At 39.2% G+C, this 16785-nt stretch overlaps 1 protein-coding gene across 3 annotated transcripts in view; it reads right to left on the bottom strand.

Moving 5' to 3' along the window:
- The window catches only part of RNF2 (ring finger protein 2), a 37456-nt gene that overhangs the window by 7741 nt on the left and 12930 nt on the right, over positions 1-16785 (bottom strand). Inside the window, exons 2-4 of one of the 3 annotated variants that reach the window (XM_067535165.1) lie at positions 10809-10880; positions 910-998; positions 403-563 (exon numbers count right to left, since the gene is read on the bottom strand). In XM_067535165.1, the coding sequence (XP_067391266.1) occupies positions 403-563; positions 910-996 (248 nt within the window). In that variant the 5' untranslated portion in view covers positions 997-998; positions 10809-10880. Of the gene's footprint in view, positions 1-402; positions 564-909; positions 999-10808; positions 10897-16785 lie in introns of those variants that run through there. The other 2 variants (XM_067535166.1, XM_067535167.1) reach the window with 2 other exon arrangements.

Here is a 16785-nt window from a genome sequence, read left to right as displayed (position 1 = left end):
TAGTTTTCATACAATGGTGTATACTTCCTCCTAACACTGGACTGCCACAGAACAATAAACATTTAAAATAGGGATGTAAAATACTAAATGTTTAAATAGTTAACCGATAAGTATTAGTCTTACTGTTGAGACCGTTAAACGACTAACCAATATAATTTTAATAGTTTAAACGGTTACCTTTTCTAATCAATATTTACATCCCTAATTTTAAAAGATTGAAATAACATTGGAATACATATTTTAGGTGCTGCATGCAATGTACTTTGGTTCCTTGCAATTTAGCAGAGGCGTGCTTGTGTATCTCTTAACACACAAGACTTCCAAAGGGCCTCATCGTGTCACTTTGATTCTTTGGCCCTGCAATAAGGTAGGATTCTTAGGTATACATTATTTTTTACATACCCACTCCTGAGGGCTGTAATAATACAGTCAGCACAAAAACGATGCAAGCATTCTTTTGTTGTCATGGTGTTTTTCAACATATCCAAACAAATTGGACACATCAGTTCACTGTGCAGGCTTCTAGGTGACACCACTATTTCCAGGCCATCAGTTATTGCTTCCTAAGGGTCAAATATTAAAGTGAAATGATATTAATGGAGTTATTTTCATAGAAACAATGTCATCTTTGTAAAAAAATTAGAGATACTACACTGTAGAAAAGAACTGTAAAATAAAAGCAGACTACATAGTTTTATATTTGCAACAATATGGGATTGTTTATGTTTTATTTATTTTCCAATACACTACAATTTTAAATAAGAAATTAGAAACTTTACCAAGAATCTTACAAAAAATAGTAAACAAAATTAAACTGCATGTCCTATGATTTATATAGAAAGGTATTAATTATACTCTGCTTTTATTTCAGTGCCTGGCATGAAATTAGCTTCTTAACCTGTATTTTACCTGAGGTGTTCTTTGTAATTCATATAAACTGAGCTCCCATGTTTTGCTTAAAGGTTGAGTTCCATTGGTCTGCACAGCCTGAGACATGGCTAGGAAAAAAAGAGAAAAAAAAATTACATAATTATAAAGCAAAAGCTTAAGCGTACTGAAGCTAGAAGCAGATTCCCTCTTTTTTAAATGGTGGTGCTGGTTTAGCATTTTCACAGAACCAGCAATCCTCAGATTCCCTGAAGATGCGTTTGCAATTTCTATTCTAATAAAGAAATGAGAAAAATGGTTCCTATAGAATGAAGAAATGTCAGAATAAGCACCAAATTCCACTCTCATTTAAACATGTGCAATCCCACTCATGTAACTGGAGTCCTACAAGTGTAACTGAGTGTGTTATTCAAACACACACTTTACGAAAGTCAGTTAAAGTTGCTAAGTGACACTAACGCAAGACTGAACCACAAAACCCAGGAAGTACAGCATAAAAGCTGCACACATCACCTCTCAGATACATACCCAAAAGACATTTAAAAACACACATTGTGATTAAGTAGGGTAGACTTGCTAAGGGAATGGACAGTCACTAAAGTTACACCCAGACAACTTTAATTCTTCCCTCTGATGTCAGTGTTCCTATGGGAATAATCTATACATTCACCTTCTACTTTCCCCACAAATCCTTACAGGGGTTTTCCATTCATAACAAGTTTTTAAAAATTGCTGATGCATGAAGTAAGACTAGCTGAATTTTGGGATGTTTAGAAAGTATGTTTCTAGCTTTAGGTTTCAGTGATGAGTCCAATTCTCCTCTCACACCAGTGTAAATTTCATTGGCTTCACTGAAGTTACTTCTGATTTACAGTAGCGAAAGCAAGAGAATCAGCATCAGAAATGTAAGACTCAGTGACATTACTCAAATAAGCAATATGACTAAATCACTACTATCACTACTCTAGTTTCTCTCCTTATTTCACATATTAATTGGGGGCAGGAGCGTTAAGCCAACTCTTCCTCCAACAGTGCAAAGTCTTTAAAGTATTTTTATTAATCTCTTATGCTCAATTTTTTTCAAGACTTTGCACTTCCACAGCACCATCCACACAAGGTTTTCAAAATGCTTTACATGGTCATGAGTCTTCCCTAAATCTTTCTCTACAGAAAATCAGGTAAAGAGATATATCCTTTTCATAAAGGGGGAAGGGAAGGTACAGAGACATTTACATGACTTGCACAACATTGCATAATGGATTCAGTGTCAGAGTTAGGAGTAGAACCCAAGTCATCCAACTCCCAGTCCTGAGTTTTTATCCAGTAGACATGTATATTGCAATTATAGCCACATTGGAGAAAGTCTCACTTTAGCCTTATGCAAACTGCTAAAGATCAAAATAATGTAAAAAGGAACACAAAATGTTTCTGAACAGAAAATAGTTAATTATAGGGGACGGAAGAGGACGAAGGAACACTCTCCAAAAAGAACGTCGAGTAATCTGGAAAGTTATTTTGGAAGAGTGTGCATGCATTAGGTATTTCTGAATTAAGAGAATACAGTATAATGCAAAATTACAGTTGCAAACATCTGTACTAAAAGATAAAAAACTGAAGTGTTTTCAGTTCACTTTTAAAAAAAAAAATCTAAACATGCACTTCCAAACCATCACAACATGCAGCCAAGTTGCAAATCCTATTTTTGGATCACTACCAAGTGTATAATGGACAGTAATTACCAGATGGGAGATGTCAACTCCTCTGCTCCAAGGGAGGTTGAACAGGCTGACTAGCTTTAAATAACTTTTTGGGGGGAAGAGAAGGAAAGAAGACAGAAGCAGCACAGGTTACTACTATGCCTGTTCATCTTAATCTTGCCCATGGTGCTTAGAGCACATCTACTGAAAAGGAATGGTCAAATGAGAAGTAGTTCTCAGCAAGCCAAGTATTATACCTAAATAACTTGGGGTTGAGAGATGGCAGAAGATTTGGGAAATAATGATGGATTTAGGCTGTCAACTCCTGGTTTAGTAGCATAAACATAGTGTCCGAAAAAGACATTTTATATGGCACAAGGAACATGTTTCTCTGCATGGATAAGAGAAATAAGACATCCTTTAGCGAGTGCCCTTACAGACTACTTAAATTGACAAGTTGCTAATAGCTAACTGCAAACTGTAAACTCTAAAATGAACACATACTGAGAATCCAACCAACCATTTGACTACAGTATCAGGATTCTGAAGATTTATTTAACAGAGAGCACGCATAAACCCACCCACCCCGAGCAGCTTGCCTGGACTAGCACTCTCACTATTGATTGTGCTGATGGAGCTGCACTGATGCTGCAGCAATGATGCAAGTTAGTCACTGCCTGGGAGACCTAACATGAACAGTAAGGCATATTATTAATATTTATAATGCAATAGTGCATACAGACCTCAGGCAGGCTCCATTGTGCTATCCACAGTACAAACATAGGAGCAATAGTTCCGGCCCCCAAACAGTTTTCCGTCTAAAACTACTAGAGTGCTCAGCTGAGCATTAGATCCATTACTGGTAAAGATCAAAAACCACTCTCTTCAGGAGTGGGAAAGGTGCCATTATCTCTCCAATAGGAAACTACTAGTCCTAAACCCATGGTCAATAAGTCATCTCATCACAGAGATTCTCACCAATCACCACCTTGTCTCTATTAGTTTTTGGTATGTGAGGAGAGGTACAAGTGTGAGGAAATGCTGTCATTAACTGCCCGTTAGTCTGGCTTTAGAACTGGATATAAAAACTGCACTGGCCTCCTCTATGGAGAACTGTCAGGAAAAAACCCATGTTAGTTACAGCAGTTGCTGTGAACCTTCCGTGCTTGGGGTAGCCACCTGAAAATGCCAAGGTCAGGGCAGGCTATAAAAGGAGAGCAGATTCTCTCAACCTGGGTGGGTGACACTGAAGTCAGACTTCTCAACCAGCCACAAACTGTGCTTCTGATTCCCCAAACAGGTCACCAAGAAGCCAGTATACAAATACACACAGCTCCCTTTATTGAATTTCAGTCTCTGAATCCCAATCAGCCACTAGGTCCAGTAAAGAGACCAGTTATTTAAACTCTATGCTCTTTACTAAAAACGTTCCTCCTGACCCCAAAGGGTCAGCCACAGTACCAGATCAATATAAGTTTGGATCTTACCCAAAATATCACACTGCCAGCCAATCCTTTAGTAACTAAAACTAAAGGTTTATTATAAAAAGAAACAAACCATAAGAAAAATGTTAAAGGATTAAAGCAAATCAGATACATACAAATGATTTGAAAATCCATATACATCAGGTTTCTAGAAGAATTGTGGAGTTTGCAGGCTTGTATAGTTCCTCTGGTACACATCCAGTACCTGGATGGGCCTCAGTCCTTTGTTTCACAGCTTCAGTTGCAGATGACTTGGTCCAGAGGTAGGTAGGTAGCTGGAAGCTGAACAAGATTGAAGACAAAATGGATTCCAAGGCTTCTGCCTTATATATCCTCTGGTCCTTACCATGCTGCTTGTGGAATTTTACAGGGAACCAAAATGGAGTCCAGAGTCACATGGGCAAGTCCTGGTGACTCAACAGGTATATCCCTGGCTTCTCCCCCTGGGCCCCTTGCATCTGAGAATGTCTTAATGGGCCATTAAGCAGGCTATTGTTCTGCAGCCATCCTGTCTGGGGTGTGTCCCAGACAGCATAATTTGAAATACAGATATTTCAAACATATTCATAAACTTCCATTACACGTATAACACATGAACATAAACATTATAATCTAACTTACCACATTATAGCCTTCCTAACAGTACCTGACATGGCATATCTTACATGAATTATTATGATTTTGACATACTGATGTCAAACAATATCATAAATGCTCCCCACCCCCAAATCCAGCCAGCATGACAGTTGCCTCTACTGTAAGCCATACAGAGGTGCTACAATTTCTGGCTGGGTAGATGGAGTTGCATTGGAGGTGCTCTTGGATTCTTAGGCAGCAGCAGAAATCAAGTCCTTCTCCAACTACCAGGCTCATCTTTTCTTGGCAAAGAAAACGGCATTTTCTTTCAGACATGTGTCTCAGTTAGACAGGCCTCTGTCATCTCCAGACTGAATTACTGTGACACCCTCTATAGAAATCTAATCATGAAGGCTCCTCAGAAACTTCAGCTAGCACAGAACATGGCTGCTTGCTTACTTAGTGGTATTTCATATATGTAGCATGTTACACCTGTGCACCGTAATCTGCACTGACAATTTAAAATGCTGGTCATCATCTACTAAGCCCTTTATGGTTTGGGCCCTGGCTACATTGGATGCTGCCTCTCTCCTTATTCATCATCCTGGCAGTTGATATCAGCTTGATTGCTCTTACAGACAGTTCCTAGTTAAACTTTTGTATATCAGGCAGCTGGGAATATCTAACAGAAGGTCCTTGGTTCTGGACTGTGCTTCCCTTGTTGGTCCAAGAGAGCCCAGGGTTTAATGACTTTGACATGGGACCTGAAGTATTACTATTGTTTATGCTTTGGCATGATAGTCCAAGCTATTGGACTTGAAGCATTAATTTATTCAGGAAAATCCTATAGCCTGTGTTACACAGGAGGTCAGAAGAAATTATCACAATGGTACCTTCTAGCCTTAAAAACAAACAAACAAAAAGATCTATGAACCCATGAAAGTCTATCAGCTGCGGCTGGTTTTTTGGTTTTGATTTTTAGCTGATAGTTTCATTTAGTGTGAATGTATGAGAATGTAAAATGATAAGTTTCTAGACCAGGGGTGTGAAACTCATTTGCTATGGCGGGCCAGACTTGAATGAAATGTACTTCAAGTGGGCCATACATACCATAAATCGAAATACTAGGCACAACCATTTTTATGTAGTACTATATTTTATTTGCTAGATATCAGCGATATAAAAACCAGTAAATTCACTTCTACAACTACTACTATTTTACAATTAAAAGAATTGATCAATGATTAAGAATTATAGTACTTTATTTACTGCTACTGCTGCTTCCTGATGCCTGACACATTTTATTTTGGACCACTGCATCAAAGTCTGAAGCAAGGGACTGGGCTGTGGCAAGCTTGAGTATTGCATTCAGGTGTGCGTCAGTAAGTTGAGAACGAAATCTTGACTTGTTGATGTTCATTACAGAAAAGAGCTGTTCACAGACATATGTTGTCCCAAACATGGAAAGAATTTTTTAAACAAAAGACTTCAGCCTGGGATAATTTGGTCCTACATACTGATAAAATGTTCCAGCATCAACACTGGAAAACTTATCCCTCAGAACAGAATCATACTGCAGTTCGATTATTTCCATCGGAAGCTCCTCTGAGACCTAGTGCACATTGACAGAAAATGGGTTATGGAAAATTGCAAAGTCTTTCTCAAGGTATTTGAAGGCAGAAAACCTTGCTTGGAATTCATTTCTTAAGTTGGAAATGAAACTCAGCTGTGTTACGTCGAGATTTTAAAGTTGGAAAGTGTGCAGGATTATTATCTGAAAGTTGCTTTTCCCAAAGCTGAAGCTAAATCTCGAAAGCACTAATACTGTCAAAAACATCTGTCACCAATTTGTTGCACCACTGCATCTTTCTGTTGAGACAGTTCAGATGTTCCGTGATGTCCACCATAAAAGCAAGACCTTGAAGTCATTCATTATCTTGCAGTTCAGGCATAACCTTTCCTTTCTGATTCAAAAACAATTGTATTTCACCACGCAATTCATAAAAGCGTTTCAGTACAGCCCCCCGACTTAGCCAATGAACATAAGTGTGATATGGTAACCCATGGGGTTTCTCAGTTACTTCCAGAAGGCAGTTGAACTGCCTGTGGTTAAGGCCTCTTGCTCGTATAAAATTAATCGTTTTTATAACCACATCAAAAACATTATCCAGTTTCAGTGTTTTATTACATAGTGCTTCTTGGTATAAAATGCAATGTAAATTAAAAAACTGATATTGCGGATTGACAGCAAGCAATTTTTCCTTTAACTTTGCAGCAACTCCAGTTTTTCTACCCACCATTTGTGGTGCTCCATCTGTAGCCAGACTCACAGCTTGCATCCAATCTACACCTAATTTGTACACAGTTTCCACCAAATTATTGAAGATATTGTCACCTGTTGTTGTGTCTTTCATCAGAACCAATTCTACAAACTCTTCTGTCATACGCATATTTTATCAACACCATGAATGAAAATTGCAAGCTGTGCCACATCAGTAACATCTGTATTGTCATCAACTACACTCGAAAATGCAATAAAGGACTTGACTCTGTCCTTTAGTTGATTGTTAAGGCTCTCTGACAAATCACCGATTCTCTCAGCGACTGTTTCTCGAGAGGCTTATATTTGCAAAGGCTTGCCATTTATCCGGACATATTAATTCTGCAGTCATTAACATACATTTTCTTTATAATTTCCCTATCTGATAAATAGTTCATGCACAATCATGTAGCTTGTCTTAACTGCAGCTTCGCTTACTTGATGGGCATTTGTAAATAGCAACTGCTGCTTTTTCAAGAATTTCTCCAATTCAGAAACTACACGGGCCAGACCAAAAAGGTTGGTGGGTCATATCCGGCCCATGGGCCGGATGTTTGACACCCCTATTCTAGACAGAAGAAATGATAAGCATATTTTATACACTAAGGGGTGGGGGTTTGGAGGAAGTGGAAAGGACTCAGAGCTTGATTTTACTCATGCCAGGAACTGGTTTCACCAAATTTCAGCCTCTGAAGATCATTTGGAATTGAAACATTAATACCAACACCGACAGGCATAATGCCTACTCTCAAATATGGCCTTCAAAATTGGTTTGCACTCTTTTTCATTTTGTGGTTTATTTAAAAAGCATAGAGGAGGCCTGCAAGGTTTTTTCCAGCTTGTTTTTCCACTGAAAATAACAGTAATGTTAGTCTGGTCTCATCTACCGTGGTTCTGCTGGAGGCATTTCTGGAAAGCTAGACAACAGAAGTGAGAGCTTCCTCAGTTACTCAGGTTTCACTCTTTTTACTTATGATAAAATCATACCATGAAAACAGTAAACTAAGACCTGAATTTCAAAAAAAAATAAATAAATAAAATAAAATAAAAAAGAAAGAAAGAAAAAAATTGGGGAAGTGGCATGGGGAGGGTGACAGAAGAGAAGAAAAGAAACAGTTTATGACGTGGTAAAAGACCTGAAAAGCATTTAAGCAAAAAGAGCATCTTTTCTCCTTTGCAGGTTACCTTTGTGCTAGCACCCTTAATAATGTTCAGAGTTTAAATAGCCTCACACATGCTTATTACCACTTTTGTTTTGCTTTTTAATAAACCCATATGCAATTCTAACATGCCATCAACATACTATCAGACATAGTATCCACAGGACAACAGTTTCCCATATAGGCAGGATTTCTCAAGTTAAAATTAACAGGAAGTCTGTGCTTTTGACAGAATTGTAAGAAAGGGAGTCTGTGAGGGAGAGAGAAAGTCAAATTTGTGTAAGCAGATCATCTCCTTTTCAAAGCCATTAATAACAAGGGATGTGAGTTACACAGGAGTCAGGGGGAAATCTATCTGTTCATTACTGATGGCAGAGTCACTAGAACACCTGCAACAATTCTGACTGGCTCAGATTTCAGATTCGGGACAGCTGTAAATACAAACTTTTTTAATTGCAGAGTATGCTTTGATAGTGGTATTCATGCAGCAGCTGATTCCAGTAAACCCAAAATCCGGAAGAAATAATTAGTAATTTGAGAACACATAGCGCTGAAAGCCTGTTTAATTTTCATTTCCTGTCCCCCCAATTCTATATGGCATTCATTTCTTTTTCTATGCAAAATCCCAGCACATCTAAACCAACAGACACTATTTATTGCTCTTTATGGGCAAAGGAAAAGGAATGCTGCCCCTCATTTGCACAACATCTTCCACAGAATGCTTATAACACAAAACATCCTCATTATCAAATGGTGAAGATGATGATGGTATAGTATTTAAGCAGACAGTTTGTATTCTATTTGTTACTGAGATCTGCCTAGTCACTTCTTCCACATTTGTATCAAATACCATAAAAGGCAGAGAAGGGTGGGAACCTGTTCTGAGAGGACAATCATTTGTATAGACATTAAGGCCAGAAGAGTCCATCATGATCATCTAGTCTCATCTCCTGTACATTGCAAGCCCGAGAACCTCCCCACACACTCCTGTTGTATGCCCATAACCTTTGACTGAGTAACTGAAGTCCTCAAATCTTGATTTAAAGACTTAAAGTTACAGAGAATCCACCATTTACTCTAGTTCAAACCAGCAAGTGACCTGTGATACATGCTGCAGAGGAAGGTGAAAAAACCCCCAGAGCTTCTGTGAATCTGGCCTTGGGGATAATTCCTTCCTGCGCCTAAAACAGCTATATGTTAGACCCTGCACATGTGGGCAAGAACCATCAGCCAGACATCTGCGAAAGAATTCTAACTAGTAACTCAAAGCTCTCCCCCTCTAGTGTCCTATCTCCAGCCATTGGAAATTCCTTTAATGTATATGCCATTTAGAATGTTTGTGAGCATTTTGCGAACATTTCCTTTCATCCCTAAGTACTTATTTCAAAAGAAGGGCGCTCTTATTTTAAAGGACCTTCAGAAATGCTCTCAGTTCCAGCTTGATAAAGTTTGGTTATGAAATACACAAGAACACAATTTATCCAGCTAGAGCAACCTGCAGACTAAGCCAACAGCACTACATCATTTTACATTTTGGTAGGTTTATCTTCACATCCATATGTGTGGGTGGGATTTTTATTACTACTATTATTAGCAGCTCATTTTCTGTAGAAATTCTGCACTCCTTTCAACGATAGGGAGATTCCGGCTTGCCAATGCCAAGCACATTTTCCAAGCCCAGTAGTGAAGTATACTTAGGTAAATAATTAAGCATAATCATCTCCTTTTTGAAAGGTTTATTATTATTATTGTTACATAAACACAAAAAGCAGCATTAACATACAAATCAGCAATTGTTTATTCAGAACAAAAATTAAAATTAGATATTTGAACTTTCAAATGAAGAAAAAAGTAGGTCTACTTTTGGGAACAACAGTCTTCAACATAGAAAATGCTTTTAATAGCTTCATTTTTAAAAATTGGAAGTAAGCATCTGAGTCTACTTGCTCTGGAAGCTTAATTAAATTAAAGCTTAATTAACAAGACTGAATTTATTTCATTTTACTCTCTTGGACTGATACTATAGTTTCATTCTTTTAGGAATGGAGTATAGGTTTGGATAAAATAAGATTGTCGTTCATCCAAACCTGCACCCAATTCAAAATAGTCAGATAACTGTTTTTTCATTTCCAGTTCCTGGCTGGGACTAGCGTTGGATTTGCTGAAATACTGAAAAAAGGCTGTTCCCAGTGCATTTCTGGCCAGATGCATCAGAAGCTTTATGAGATAATTTGTTCTTACAGGACTGGCAGTCCAATTATTATTTAACATGCAGTTGGTGGATTTTTGCAGTCTAGTGCTATTTATCAGACATAAGAGGAGACTTCAGACAGATAATACTCAGTTGTTCTACAGTGCTTTCCTTCCAGGATTTCTGCATGGTGTTGGGTGGTAGTCCTGGACTGCAAGTCAGGGGACCTGGGTTCTGGTCCTGTTTCTGCCTCTAACTAACTTGTGTGATCTTGTATAGGTCACTTCACCTCTGTGCCGCCATTCCCCCAATCTTTGTATATCTTGGCTGTTTAGATAGTTCACCCTTTGGAGCACAGACTGCCTCTCATTAGGTTTGTATTTTGCCTACCACAATGAGACCCTGATCTCAGTGGGGGACCAGGCACTTCTTTAACACAAGTTAATAGAGCCCAACAGACTTAGGGGGGAAAAACAACAAACAAGAACTTACTTTACTCAGTTTGTCAGTTTCTTTCTTCCAGTAGCAGATTTTGATGTCACATAAAGTGCGCTGAATCAAGTTCTACTGAAGCAAAGAAAATTGAGTTTTAGCTTAAAAAAGTCAGCAGAGAAAAGTACAGACCACGTTTCAAATGGGTCCCAAAAACCTTATTTCTAATCTGGATATACAAAAGGTTTTCAGCTGAAAGTAACCTCAACTGTCAAAGTTCCCATTTAGCACTATGACTAAACGAATGTACATTCGCTATTAAGGCTTATCTTCACTACAAAGTTTTACTGTGTTTGTAAATTGAGTTCAGAACCACATTAGCTAAGATGCTTGGTGATACTTAGCTGACAAAGTGATGAGTATTGGCCTGGCATTGGTCACTGTCAGAAGACAGGATACTGGACTAGATGGATCATTGGTCTGATGCAGTATGGCTATTCTTATGAGTATGTTAGTCAGTGTAGACCAGGACTACTAATGTACACTAATTTGATTCTTCGCAATCATGTTCAAACACATAACCTTTTGCAGTATAGACTACCCCCTCAGTTGCAAGATTTCAGGCAGCAGTTTTTCAAATGAGAGCAACTTGATAGCAACATATGATTTAACATCCATCATAACAACTTATTAAAAACACTCCCAGGGATCTGAGCTGTGGAATCATACTGTGAGCCACAGACATTAAACGACAATTATGTAAGCTACCAAAGTGGAAGGAGAAAATACTTTATATTGTAAAAGGCATGGCACTAGAGAAGTATCTGGTGGACTCACAACAACAGAAATTCAGAACTCCATCAGTGTCCAAATATAAAACTGCTGTTGAATGTGCATTGTGTATGTCGTAGTGTTCCATGTGACAGCTTGGGATTCTATGGTCAGCCATAGTGACCATACTGCACTGGAATGTTTTGACTTGTAATATATAACCTTAAACCAACACCTTTAGTCAGCTCTAGGGCCAAACCACTTTTCTCAGTGCAATAAATTTTTCGTCATCCTTTACAACAGTGAGAGGAAGTTATTCCTCTTGACACAGGAGACCACTCTCAGTCCTACTGGCCTTGTCAACATTAGCATTTTCTTTAAAAAACACCCTTGGCGTGCTTCTAACAGTGCGGCTTCACTGCTGGTGGTGGCACTGTTCAGAAGGCTAATGTAGGTAAGGCCAGTGAGCTTTATCCAAGCCAACATGATTTTAAAAAATTGAATGAATACCATATGGCTAATCTATGGCCATGGCCAGGAAATTACTGAATGGCTACAGGGTTAGCAAGCCATAGGAACAACCTGCACTTGGGTGCACTGCCCAAAAAGTGACAGAAAGGTCAAGGGTTTACAATGGCATCTGGTGGCAGCATCTAATAATTGCTTAGTGCCATTCATACAACTCCATTTCCCTAAAAAGTGGTTTGTTAAAAGATGCAGAATCCTGAAAAGGGCATTTTTCCCCCATCCCTACACACACATGCACATACAACCCTGACTGCATTAGGCAGTTTAGGTTGAAAACGGTTACCAGTGGGTTTCTTTTAACTAGATAAGACAAAAGAATGTTTTCTACACCATTACAATAATGGTTCTGGCGATCAGAGTCACAACTGTCTTTATGACAAAGTTGTCACATAGTTCAACCAATGGGCTCAGCAGGGACATAGCACTTGGACCCTAAAGACCAAATGCTACTTTTCAGAACTTAAATGTACACATTTTACATCTCTACAGCTTCTCCCATCAAATATGCAGTTACACAATGGGTTCAAATATGACCATATTCTTAGGAAAGAAAGTAATTGATGGAATAATCAATAGTGGAGTGGTTTACGAAGAATTAAGTATCTTTTCCCTTTCGTGAAGTTTATTGACACTTATTTTACCACTTTAGACTAGACAAATACAAACTATCAAAATATATTTTTAATAGAGCCTCTCTCTCTCTCTCTCTCTCACACACACACACACACACACACACACTCTTCTTCCATTCCTGAAATAACAAAGTGAACAACAAAAATGTGTGTATGTACATACACATATACTCACACACCCTTAGGTCATCTCATTAACAATAACCATCCTGGAAAAACATATATGCTATTTTGCTACTGTTTTTCAGCTGTTTTCCAATACCCTTTAACTTATATTAATTTATTGCCATTCTACTGTTCAAAAGTTCAAAAAGGTAGCCATATTTATCAAAGGCACTTCAAGATTACATATTTTTTTTTTTTTACCATAGGAATGGCTTTGAACCATTATCTATGCATCAGTAGAACACTTCAAAACTACATCCAGAATGTCATTTATGAAGATATTAGAAAGAGAAGACTCCATCATTTAATCATTGTCCTAGTAATACAAGCATTGGTTCTTCATGCATGCCTATGATTCTTGAAGATATGATTAGTAATTAGTTATAGTTATGTAAAGTCATTGTTTAAAATAATTGTGTATAAATTAACTGGTACATTATGTTCCAGAAGACTAAGATCTGTAAAATGTAATCAAAGCTAATTTTAAAAGGCTATTAATGCACCAACTCATTATATAACCTATGAAGTTGAAACTTCAAACAGAAGTTACTTGCCTCGAGAGCAGCCAAACAATGATTGAGCACTTACATATGTTTTCCATCCTCAAAGACCTTTGGAAACAAATTATTCTTTGCATTATCCCTGCAAGGCAGAGTAGATACAGGGCTGGAGGCACAGTGGGGAAATCACCAGATATACTTAGATGACAACATGAAAGGCAAGTGCGGTCTGGTCTACTAGCAAATCCATGGGCAATGTCATGCTGCTGGGCAACAGAAGGTGGTGGAATTCTTACCAAGGTACTGTCCTTAGACTCTGCTTGCGGGCACTCCATCTTATAGAGCAGCCCAGGGCCCAAGCATACTTTTTTCGGGCACAGTACAAATTTGTAACACAGGCCCTCCACCCACACACATACCACAATCCCTCATCCCATACATACAATCTCATGAGCCATGAAAAAAGTTTGAATTCTGAAATTACTGTTACATATTCTACATTTCTGAAAAATGCCCCCCTTTGCTATTTTTGTTTAACATAACACCCAGACAGAGTCCTACAAGTTTGCTGACTATTTTGTAACTTTTTGGTCATTATAAAGGTATTCTATCCTGTTAATGTCTTGATATTTTTTATTCTAATGGACCAATGTGACTGCCAACATTTTATAATTAGGCCAATTAACTTTAAAGCTTTGTTTTTCTTTGGCCTTTTTCATTGCAAAATCATGAATTAGCCCCCCAAAGTAAATTTCTCTTGCAAGTTCACACTCAATAGACAAGATAGCTAGGTGGCTTAACCGTTCTTGCCCTGTTGTAGAACGCCAGCAGTTTTTGATGAGCGCTAGCTTGCTGAAACTTCTTTCAGATTCTGCCACAGTCACTGGCAGTGTGCAAAAAATCCATAGGGCTATGCACACTTCACTGAAAATTAGTTGCAGTTGTTTTTTTGTAAATTTCATTTAATAAGATAAGTGGGGATAGTTCATATTATTTTCCAAAAGTAGACTAGAAGGTTTTTTTCAGGTGCAACATTTCACAAGGAAAATTCTCAGAAAGATCTGTAGGATACTTGTGAAGTAGACATTTAGAAGCTTCTTCCAGTTCCCCAAGCTCTAGCGTCACATATTGGCTCCAGAAAATCTCACAAGATCGGACAATAGATACATAGATACAGGGAGTTAAGTTTCTATAAATACCCTCAGGCATGATCTACAATTTAGCCTCAATTTTTTCCTCATGGTAATGGGGGCTGCAGCCTGGGCCAGGCCCCATACAATGTACCCTTTCCTCCCTCCCCTCCCTCCCTCTCCCCCCTCCCCATGTGGGGGCCCTGGATCAGTCCCCTTGCTAGCAAGTGCTTTGATGAAGTTAAAGTCATCTTCCCAACTCCACCAAAAATACTTACAATTCTAGGAAAGAAGGAAAAGGTGTTTTCTCCCATAGTTTCTCCCATCCCCACCCCACAGAAAAGTGTCTGCTTATCTACTCTTTTCCAACCCTCCTGACTGCTCAGGAAGCAGTGAGAGGGAGCATTTGCTTGAATAACTCCATTGCTGACTGTTGCTGCAGCCCATACGTTTCCCCAGGTAACAGATAGAATGAAACAGAGATGAACATTTCACTGTTGCCCACAGAGCATTAGCACCCATGGGACCAGGGATGGCCCCAAAAATATTTCGCACTATCCCACCTGACCAGAGAAGTAGAACAACAGGAGAGGCGGTTTGTTCCCTTACTCTAGTGTATGAGCTGTGACTGTGGCAGTGATTAGTGAAATACACACAAGTAGTTCCTTACCTCATAGGACAGGGAGATTGCTGCTGAAATGATCAGCTTACAGGGGGACACACAGTGGAACTGAGGCTAAGAATACACTACAAACTGACATCGGTATTATTACGTTACTCAGGGGTGTGAAAAATCCACACCCCTGAGCAATGCAGTTATACTGACCTAATCCCTGGTGTAAAAAGTGCTATGTCAACAGGCAGGCTTCTCCCGTTGACATAGCTACAAGTGCCTCTCGCAGAGGTGAATTAACTACGCCGATAGGAGACATTCTCCCGCCAGCATAGTAGCATCTTCACTGAAACACTACAGTGGTGCAGCTGCATGCTGCTGCAGCGTTTAACTGTAGACCTGCCCTTAGACGCAAACTGATGACCATCCTGTGTCCGAGCTTGCTTGGGGAGTATCAGTATCCCCAAAGGCTATGTGGCTGCAATTCACAGACAGACACACACACCCTCTTTTCCCACCTCCTTTCCCCTCGCCTCCCCACCCCAGCAAGCAGGAGCCAAAGAAAGTAGCTGGGAGGGAGGCTGCTCCCAGCCAGGCCTGACCTCCTAACTGCTAGACTAGGACCAGGAGATCCCATGCGCAGAAGAGTTCAGAGCATGGATCCTTTCCTTTTCCAGGCAATCTTGCCCTGCAGACTTGGGCTGGCACTGCTGCCCCCTTTTGCCCACCCCTCCCCACTTCTTCCAGCTGTGTGGACTCAAGAAGCTATGAAGCTTGGGAGGTCAGGCCTGGACTAGTCCAAAACAGCAAGGCCCCCATTTTTGAACAGAAGTAGCTTAAAAAATGTTTTTAAATGTCAAGCAAATGATCACTCCCAATTTCATAATTTTTCAGCAAACATAATGCATTAAAGAAAAGCAAGGACTCCGAAGTCTGCCAACACTTATCCTCAGCTTCAGGCATGGGCTTAATTTTGGGGAAGTTCTCTACCAATATTACCTCCCAACTCTGTACCTTAGATAATGATGAAGACAACTGCTTCCAATTCTTCTAGGACACAGAACATTCAGCATCAGATTCTTCATTAGAAGAAAAAGAGGTGGAAGGAAATTAATGAGCGATACAATATCGTGAACAGAAACTGGAAGGGAACCCATAAGGTCAACACAGGAAGTTAGATTTCACCAGGACCAAGTGATATTGTGCAAATTGTATCTGATGGCCCAAAGCAACCACAGTTAAGGTCTTATCTTCAAATGAAACAAGAGTGAGTGGAGACATTTCAAAAAAGTGGTTCAGTTCATACCCAGGAGTCAAATATAGTGAAATAATGAATGAAGCTCACTGCTTCCCATGCAGACTTTTTTCCATCACTATTGCTGTAAAAAAATCTGTGTTTATTGGTAATGGCTTCAGCAATTGGAAAAAGGGACGCAAGTTTCCGATAGCATGAAAACAGTCAGAATCACAAGAGCTGTCAAGTGGTATGGGCTTCATTCAAAGTTATTCAGTCAAAAGGTGATGGTCTTTCAGTTCACTTGCAAATTATTGATGCATATTTTGCTTTAGTACAGGAGAAAGACATTGCTTTAGTACAGGAGAAAGGATATTCTCATGCCTTCAACAGGTGAGGCTACCTGAGGCACTGCATGATGACATTGACAAGTGACCAGTTAAGGAACTTGGAGATCATGGCTA

This window comes from Emydura macquarii, unplaced genomic scaffold, assembly GCF_026122565.2.
Source record: "Emydura macquarii macquarii isolate MOO-44397 ecotype Brisbane River unplaced genomic scaffold, CSIRO-AGI_Emac_v2 contig_3477, whole genome shotgun sequence".
Lineage (NCBI taxonomy): Eukaryota > Metazoa > Chordata > Testudines > Chelidae > Emydura > Emydura macquarii.
Note: the sequence above shows the minus strand (reverse complement) of the source record. Positions and strands in the feature narration are given on the sequence as shown.